Source organism: Acartia tonsa, chromosome 3, assembly GCF_053477335.1.
Source record: "Acartia tonsa isolate MP-2025a chromosome 3, ASM5347733v1, whole genome shotgun sequence".
Classification (NCBI taxonomy): Eukaryota; Metazoa; Arthropoda; class Copepoda; order Calanoida; family Acartiidae; genus Acartia; species Acartia tonsa.
The window spans coordinates 22,964,413-22,974,774 of record NC_137262.1 but is presented as its reverse complement, the minus strand read 5'-3'; the positions used below and the strand labels follow the sequence as shown (position 1 = coordinate 22,974,774).

General features: G+C 30.4%; 1 protein-coding gene across 11 annotated transcripts in view; it reads right to left on the bottom strand.

The window, feature by feature from the left end:
* Positions 1 to 8,690: 8,690 nt before the first annotated feature.
* Positions 8,691 to 10,362, bottom strand: part of Cadps (calcium-dependent secretion activator 1) — a 73,501-nt gene continuing 71,829 nt past the window's right edge. For 10 of the 11 annotated variants that reach the window (XM_080153186.1, XM_080153180.1, XM_080153189.1 and 7 more), the window contains one exon: positions 8,691 to 10,311. In XM_080153186.1, coding sequence (XP_080009312.1) covers positions 10,213 to 10,311 — 99 coding nt within the window. In that variant the 3' untranslated portion in view covers positions 8,691 to 10,212. The remainder of the gene's footprint in view (positions 10,312 to 10,362) is intronic. The other variant, XM_080153192.1, reaches the window with a different exon arrangement.

The window sequence follows — 10,362 nt, the reverse complement described above, 5'->3', positions numbered from 1 at the left end:
TGCAAACTTTCTTTTAGATCGAATCACACTTTAGTCTTAAGGTTTCTAAAAGAATTGTAAATGCATACTAACCTAAATAAACCTGCAAAGTTCTCTAAAATATTGCAGTTCTATTCTTTCTATGATAGACATTTGTCCGCTACACATAGCTGGTCGTAAGAAAGGTTGGGTTCCACGACAAACGTACGAGTCCCAAACGCAGGAATTTTGGGACAAACTCGGGACTCTCAAAAAAATTTTTCTTTTAGTTCTGATTTTTTTTCAATTTTTATGTTTTTTTAATTTTGATTTTTTTTATACAATTTCCCCCTCCCTCGGTCCCCTTATTTTTCTTAGTTAGGTTAGGTTATAGGCCAGGGGGCCGAGCGTTGCGGCCATAACCGTTATTTTGTAGACAGGGGTATAAAAAAAAATTTCAAAATTATCCTATTATTAAAATAGCAGACACTCCTGCGTTTTACTTTAGCCATGTCCACTCCGACGTTTGGGACTCTTGCGTTTGTCCACTCCGACGTTTGGGGTAGGACCAAAGATTGTTCTTTTGTATAGAACATCTATACTTTGCTTCTTCAGTCCTGATTTTATCCGCTACCGCTATTATTGTAGGTAGGTGGGGTGTGTGGAGCTGTTATTCAAGATAGATTGCAAATTGGGTTAATGTGCCTTTAAACAATGTATTTTTCTCTACTCTTTATTATTATCAAATTAACTGTTACAGAAATCCTCTCTACATGTAAAGTTTTAAATCAATAAAATTATCCAAATGTGTGACCAACTCTTAATTATTAGAAAAGCTTTGCTTTAACAACTAATTGTTTTGCCAACTTTGAAATTTTCTTTACTTCCTTCTAAGAACATTAAGTAAATCGAGCAATTTATTTTATCTGTTTACCGTAGATTTAATCAATTTAAGAGGATACATTGCTGTATAAAATTGCTTCAGAGAAAATAAAATTGAAAAGTTAATTATCTTAAAATATCGTCTTATGTTTTATCCTTAAAGGGCGAATATAGGTTCGATATGATATGAGCTTATATCAAAGGTGCAATTCCATAGATTATAAATAACTTAAAAATATTGACATATTCAATTGTATAAGTCTGTTTATAGCTTAAAACCCGTCAATCTTGAAGAAAATATTTTGTAATTAGTGTGATTCCCTAAGAACTCAAACACCCTAGCATTACACAAGGCTTTGTGGCAAGGTTGAATTAAAAAGCTTTTGTTTAATGATAGTCGTAATAACGTGGAAACCAACTAATCAGGGGTAAATATACCCTCCTTCTACCTTCATAAAGTAAATTATTTAAAAGTTAAAAAAAACATCAAATAATGTAAAAAGTAAAAAAAAATAATGGATAAAATTTTCTTGGAGGAAGAATGATTTCAAATCCCTGTTTTTTTTTGTGGCCGTGTGTGTGTGTGTTGAAAATGCGTACACAAGGGTTGTTTATATCATCATGAATTAATCAAAGATCTCTGTACAGAAAATAAACTTTAAGACGTATTATTTACCCTGTCATTACTCCTGACGCCCTTCTACGCAAATTATTTTTATGCTTTTTAAAAAATTAAATAAACTAGTATATAATCTAAAATAATAAACATTTAAATTATCTTTTAGGGTGCATGCCAATGTAATAGTCAATCAAACTTAAGCAAAATAGTCAAAAAAAAGTCTTGTAAAGGGCTAAAATAAACGAATTTGGTGGCAATCTCATTTATTATATGTTCAATTGAAACAGAAAATTGCAAAATCTACTTAAGGATTTTTTTGAATTTTTAAATTTGGCATAGATATTCTAAAAGTATGTAATGGCACCTTTGATATAAGCTCATATCATATCGAACCTATATTCGCCCTTTAAGGCCTTAACTAATATCACATAAATATTTCCACAACAATTTGTCTGCTTCTAATGTGGAATTATTTAATTCCTATCAAAATTTTTTTCTGTCATATCCACAACTAGCCTACAGCTCACGTTGTTCACTGGTCTGTAATGTTCTTGAGAATATTAAATATCTGTACTGGAAAGGTAGAAGGCTGATGCAAATATTAAGGTATAAAATCCGATGTATTAAGCATTTGTAGAGGGCCCGATCTTTCAGGGTTAAGACAGAAGGCTTATTTTATGTTTGCTGACCAATGCATGTATACTCTAAGAATAATATTGTCTGTCGATCTATCGGAAATGCTCTTAAATAATTTTCCCAGCTTTTATTGAAGATATTTTTTGTGTAAAGATTCAAATGCCACTAAGTATCATTACTCAGTATGTCTGTCTTTTGTGCACCCTTTTTGCTTTCATTTGCTTTGCCTTTTATTTTTTTAATTCAAGAGCTTCTATAGTTATGGATTTTGTCATCCTTTTTTATCTGTTAAATGTTGGTAGCGAGGTCAATAAATTTAAATTTAAAAAGTTTTACTTTCTATCTTAAGTGCTCTGAAATAAATAAAATTACTGTAGGAGAAATGTTTATTTTCCCTTCTGCTATTTAATATAGAAGGTTAAATTTTTTGGAAAGCAATGCACTTCTGTACGCCTATAGCTAAAATATTTGTTTTGGATTACATTTTTTATCAAGATTATAATGGAACATTTGCATAATTCATTTTCCGCTGTTATTTAGTAGCGAATCTCATTTATAATTCAAAATGTCTGTCCATTCGTCTGTTGGCTAGGATTAGGGAAAAATGTGATTTTCTCATATACTAATCAATGGTTGAAAAATTGTGAAAATATTCCCAACATAGCTTGCCATAGGGATTGTATAATATTAATGATCTATTTTTTGTTAAAAGCAAAACTTTTCTATAGTGGGGGTTGGTCTGTCCATCCAAATATCCCTAACAGATAGTTCTGATTGTTAATTTAGGCATATTAGAATTGTCCTATTGAATTCAAACTCGACAATAAAATTTTGAAACTGTTATGTCCTTCAATGAAGTCAAAGTCAAAATCTTTATTTTTTCCATTGCACATAGGGGCAACAAGGGGCAACATTTCACCACCCCCAAATCAAGTTTTAAACATTCTATGAGTATTATCATACCCAATGTACATCAGATTTCAAAGGAATCGTAAAAATACGCTTTTTAAGTAAGCATTCTAATGCATGGAAGTCAAGAAATGCAAAAATTTTCTTACAGAAAAAGGCATACTTTTTGTGTTTCACCAACAATTTTAAAAGTATTATAAAATCTCTTAGAATTAACGTAATTAGACAAAATAACTTCTGATGAGTCATGCATTACATATATTTTGACAGTATAAAAGAAAAAAAACACAAATTGAAGAAATTAGTCCTAAATAATTCTAGTTGAAGTCAAGATTTTAGTTTTTATTTGTTTGTTTTTTAATCAACATTTGAGAAGACAGTAAGAGGAAACATGTTTTCGCCGGGTGTCGCCGGCTAAAAAAACGATATTTGATTACCCAAAGACATATTTTAATCGCCAGTACTGGTTTCATTTACCCCCCCGCGCCCCCGTAGGGGTTTTTAGCCCGTTTTCTGAACGTGGGTGCACGAAAAGCTTGTAAGAAAAGGCGTTTAAATGCGCTTTTAAAGTCAAAACTTAAGATATAATTCAAATAAATAAAAGACACAAAAACATAGACATATTGGGAAATATTTATTCAGACTTATAATTAAAGTTAATAATAAATATTTTCAAGTTCTTTTGCACTAAATGATGGGGAGGAGAGGGGGGGGGGGGCTAAACCTAAATCTAAACCTCTTTATGTTTGATGTTTTAATGTAACTAAATAATCGTTTCTATAGATTCTTACAAATATCAGGGATCTAAAGGGATAAGACAAAGGTCAATAAATTGTTGTACATCCCCAATGATAATACACAAAATTACCCCTTGTGTAGATTAAAGTTAGTAGTTAAAACGTTTGAACACACAACTGTAAAACTTTGGGGACTAGTGTTATAAACAGCCCAATGTCCCCTACCTCAAAATTAGTTAATATGCAAATAACGTGAGGTTCTTATAATCATTCTAAATTGGAATTAGCAAGTAGTCTTCTGTCTGTCTATTGGTAATGCTTTGTTTTTAAATTATGTAGTTACAGGGTATTCATGTTTAAAGTCAGCAGTTTTATTTAGAAAGGGAGGGGACTGTTAATTACACTAGTCTCCAAACTTCAAAGTTTTATAATAACGTTTTTATATTCGTTAGCATAAGAACTTCAGGAAATTTAATTGATTTTTTATTGGTTGGTTCATTAAGATGAGTGTCAAAACTTTTCAACCACTAATTGTCATCTACAGACAAATAATTTTGTAATATAGTTTATTAAATATGTATTTATTAAATATGTATCAATATTGGGGATGTACATATTAATCGGTTATTGTTTTGTTCCTTAGATCCCTAGGTGTTAATATATAATACAAAGTAGCTTGATGTCTGTTTGTCTGTCCGCCCATCCCTTAAGATCTCGCTAACCACTAAACCGATTGAATTCTACTCTTCAGGGAATATATCTACTGGTCCTGTGGTTGTTTAAAGATCTTTTTCAAAAATAAAAATCCCCCTCAATTTTTTCATATTTCTATAATTAGGGTCGGTCCGTCCGTACGTCTGGTACAGTTAGCTCTTTTACTTAACTTAAACAGGCTAGAATTGTCCTATCGATCTCAAACTTTTCATGCTGATTTCTACAACAGTTAGGTACGACTTAGAAAGCACAGCAACTCTATAATCGTTACCAGAAAGTCCGTACATCCATTTATAACAAGCTGATTGTTACTTTTTTGACAACAAATAATGGTTTTGAATGTTAAAAATATCCTATTCATCTGATTTTTTGAATACTGATTCCTATTTCAATAACGTCTATTGTTATAAGCGAAGCATCTCTATAATCAAGTCCTAAAAACGTCAGTATGTCCTTAAACAGTAACATGTATTTAATCAGTTTTAATTACAATTTTGTATAGACATGCACTAATATTCAGTTCTAACACTTCACAAGTGTTAATGTTCGTTTGTCCTTCCATTTCAGAGCTTCGCTTCTTTCATGGATGTTGTCATCCTTGTTTAATTACATCTTGGGGCAAATCCCCTAGAGGCTAGGGGCGAAGCCGCTAGTGTACATATAAACAGTAAACAAGAATCATAATATCATTATAAATATAGATATTAGTTAATAAAAATTTATGTTAATCATGCCCACATTTATAATGGATTTATTAAACATAAAAATAAAGTGAAACTTGTAGCTTGCTAAAATAAGGATCCCCATCCACCCCCATTTACACCATCCCCTCCCCTCCTACTGAAATGAATTCCATGACCCCAAATTTGACACTTTGAACACTAAAATCGGACTACAATTAACCTAGTTACACTTTAAAGGGCCCAAAAAGCTAGTGATAGGGTAGCTGCGCTACTAAAAAATTCTCATATTGCTGTGATAACCAAAACCCCTAATTAGACATTTTAAACACGAAATTCAAGATAGTTGATGGATAGATAGATGGATAGATAGATGGATAGATAGATGGATAGATAGATGGATAGGTAGATGAATAGATATATGGATAGATAGATGGATAAGTAAATGGATAGACAGATGGATAGATGGATGGATAGATAGAGGGATAGATTGATAAATTGATAGTTGATGGATAAAAAGATGAATAGTTGATGGATAGATAGATGGATCGATATATAGATGGATAGAGAAATGGATAGATAGATGGATAGATAGATGGATAGATAGATGGATAGATAGATGGATAGATAGATGGATAGATAGATGGATAGATAGATGGATAGATAGATGGATAGATAGATGGATAGATAGATGGATAGATAGATGGATAGATAGATGAATAGATAGATGGATAGATAGATGGATAGATAGATGGATAGATAGATGGATAGATAGATGGATAGATAGATGGATAGATAGATGGATAGATATATGGATAGATAGATGGATAGATAGATGGATAGATAGATGGATAGATAGATGGAAAGATAGATGGATAGATAGATGGATAGATAGATGGATAGATAGATGGATAGATAGATGGATAGACAGATGGATAGATATATGGATAGATAGATGGATAGATATATGGATAGATAGATGGATAGATAGAAGGATAGATAGATGGATAAATAGATGGATAGATAGATGGATAGACAGATGGATAGATATATGGATAGATAGATGGATAGATAGATGGATAGGGTAAGGGGGGGCTATTTTCGGGAGGGGTTAATCTGGTAATTTTCTATCTACCTTCATAAAATGACCTTTATCTTCATGTTCCTTTCAAATGACAGAAAAAAACATAAAAGCAAATTTGTTTGTTGTTAAATTACATACAAAAAAGTATAAAATGAAATTTTTGTGAGATGAATTTTAAGGGTACTAAATAATTAAATCCCCTTTTTGGTTGATTTGCCCCAATGTGCATTGCTTTACATAGCTGCTACGTTAGTATGTCCAAATAAAATATCTTGTATTTAAGCTATTTAATGATATATTTACTCAAATTTTATTTTATACAAAAATTGAATATGTACTTCCCCCCCCCCCCTTCTCTCTCTCTATCCCCCCGTTCTCTCTCACTCTATCTCTCTCTTTCTCTCTCTCTCTTTCTCTCTCTCTCTCTCTCACTCTCTATCCCCTAATTCTCTCTCGTTCTCTCTCTTTCTTTCTCTCTCTCTATCCCCCCGTTCTCTCTCTCTCTCTCTCTCTCTATCCCCTAATTCTCCCTCGTTCTCTCTCTTTCTCTCTCTCTCTCCCCTAATTCTCTCTTTTTCTCTCTCTTTCTCTATCCCCTCGTTCTCTCTCTCTCTATCGACCCGTTCTCTCTCTTTCTTTTAAAAATATTAAGTTGCACTTAAAGATTACGACTTTAACGTCTTATTTTATAATATCTGTTTAACTAATTTATTCAGTAATTTTTTGCAACAATTTTTAATGTAACAATTCACGATATAACGTTTTGCTTCATTTTTTTTAACATTTTTTAAAGATTAAACACATAATATTTTTCATTTCAAATTTTCGTCCTGAAAGGGTTAAAATGTTTAGTTTAATATCAGACCACATTACGGGAGTGTCGCACGAATCAATTTATATTAAAACTAAGTTTTCTTAGATTTACTATATTATGAATTTAAATTTTCTGTGTTATGAATAGAAATCAAATACTTCAATGTTATTCAAATAGCAACATGAATTAAAAAAACTGAATTAATGATGCTAAAAGTAGAATAATGGGTCTTTTCGTTCTGGTTAATGAGAATTTAATAGGGATTATTGGAGCACTATGAGTTTTTAACATTCTTTACTTGGAGAATTCGAGCTCGATTATAGACGTTTATTTCCTATATAGATCTGTCATGGATCTTGATGCAATACTGCAGGCTGTTTTGTACATGTTAAAAATTAGAAGATTTCATTAAATAAAAGTAATCGCAAATATACTTAGTAAATAACGCATTGCAATAATTGTAATCAATTAAAGGCAGGGCTCGGCAATCCTTCTTTTTGAAAGAAATAAATGGAATACATCGGGTTTAAATATGAGGTTTAGTCGTGTCTGCTGAGCCCTGATTTAGGTAATAATTTGTGGATGTTTGACGATAGTAAAATATTTGGCGTAGGTATCCAAGACAAAAATTAAATGACTTATCAAATATTCACTACTAGCGGATTCGCCTCTAGGGGCTTTGCCCGAAAAGAAATTGAAAAAAATGATGAAAGTATGGGAATCATTACATCTTCTATTACCTACCCAGCTGAAAAAATTGCGAATGAACCACCAATCCCAGCTGAAAAAATTGCGAATGAGTCGCCAATTTTCGCGAATAAACGGCGAATTCGCAAAATGTATGCAAAAAAATTCTTGTAAAAAATTGGGGGTATATTTTTTGTTGGAGTTTGGGGTGTCTCACCACCCAAGAAAATAGCCTAAAACCACTACAGGACCAGTAGGTATATTCCCTGAAGAGTAAAATCCAATCGGTTCAATGGTTACCGAGATCTTAAGGGACAGACATCATTCTACTTTGCATTATAGATAGATTGATCGTTTTTGCCTGTAAGGTACCAGGGGACAAGTAGGTTGCGCAAAAAATCCGTAAAGGTTGTGAGTTTTAAGTTGAAAACAGTTGTAGAACGATACAAATTTATTTTAACTTAAAAAAAATTTGTCTCTAGTTCTTATCAATAAAAAATACACTTATTTAGTGAATATTATCCTTAAAACTCACACCTTTACGGATTTCAAACAATCAGTTTATGTTGTAAATTTGTAATTCGTTATAAGCTTTATGAAATGAATATACTTTATGATTATTAAACATTCACTATATTGAATTCAAGGAATCTTTTTATTAACACCCCTCTTCATGAAAACCAAATTTTTTAAAAAGTCTAATTTATTTCTAGTAATTAAGATCCTTTATAAGGTGATTTAAGAAATGTTTATTATATGATCTATGTTTCATAACTTAAGAGGAGTTTGGAAACATTTAAAATAAGAAAACTATTTATATTAAATTTTAAATTTAATCATTTTAAATATATCAATAATGCAGGTTTCCTATAATACCAACATTATGAAAATTAGATTACTAAAACATTTTAATTGGGCGGTTAAACTACCAAAATATAGGGAAGCTGTTCTGTAGACAAAAAAAGAGGAATAACATAAGCAATTTATTAATTAATAGATGATCTATAACACCAAAAGATATGCATCAATAAATATAATAATAATTACGAGAATTTATGCATAATAAAAACAAAACAACGCAGATTTAAACATTTTAGGAATAAAACTAAGAGGTTCTTTTTTATTAAACAGCTATGCCCTCTATTTATTTAAGCGGATGGTTATTTAATTTGTAATAGATTTTAATTCTTATTTAAGGGCTTTGGCTTAAAAATTATTAAATTGTAATTCTTAACATGTCACCGAGTTGATTCGTTGAAGTATTTAAATAAAAAAATTGTAATATCTACAATTCTAATATGATAAAAGATAAAAATTTATAATGATTCATGGAAATAAGACAATAAAAGAAAAAGATGGGTTTACATAAATTTTTCACGTCATGTGCCATTTAAAATTTTTGAGATTCAATAGCTTATATAAATTTGTTTTTGAGGTTTAACTTGAAGTTTATTAAAATAATATTTATCAAAAGAAAAAGAGATTAACAAGAAAAAGTCAGCCAAGTACCGAAGTTGGCTTTAAATAATTTAACTCCAATTATAAACGTAATAATCGAGCACATAAAAAAAAACGTGTTTTCTTTTAATTGATGCCAATTTGCATAATTGAAAGAGATTTCAATGCAAATATTTTTTTAAAGAAGTAATTTCACTATATGTACAACAATTAAAAGCCAAACAAGTAATAAACAATATAGAGTAGATTATTTTTCAAAAACAAATATTTCATAAATGTACAAAAATGAGTTATGAAACAAATCCATTTAATGTTTGACAATAGGGTTGGAATATGAATTAAATAACAAAATAACAATAAATGCAAACAGTTCTTTTTCATCAATGTTAAAAAAATTTTGGACCCCTTTATCTTACTAAAAACAATCATTAAGAATATTGAGAAGAAAAAAAATTCAATAGGTTCATTTAGATTGTATTAAGTGATATTTTGTATTAGAAAAAAATATTATTCTTGATAAAAAAAATCCACACAATCTTTCTAATTTAGTTCTAAAATTTTAATTTACTTTATAATCATTATAAATAATGAAGTAATGTTTCTAAAAATAAACAATTCTTGTTGACCGAACAAAAAGTGGATTGTTGAAGCTCATTATTTTTTAGTGAATAGTTTAGGGTTGTAATTGACATCTAACTAGCTGGAAACTATAGACAGCAATAAAAACTTTTTTTTGTATTCAGCCTGATTATTCCTATTATCTGTATATATAGAAGCAGCATTAGAATATTGCTGATTTAGTATTTGATAATAAATGAAAGAAAATCTAAGCTGTAAGCATTTTCTAACTTTTTACTTTGTGAAACTTTTATATTACAGTAAAGTTTTTCAAAAATATTTTTTTTAATTTCCTACATAATTTATAATTTTATAGACTTTTGTATTACTTCTATTGTACACATTGAATTATTTTAAATAATAGGCTCTAGAATTTAATGGCTTTTTTGTTGATGTTTTTTATAATGAATGTAGATTTAGAAGAAGCTGCCAAATGCTTTTCCAGCAATGCCACCGATACCCTTCGTGAGCATCTTGCCAGCCTGAGCAGCACCAGCTTTACCCATGTCTGCTACCTGAAATTATAACAAATAATGAGACTTGGTGAGCAATTTTTTGCGCTTTTA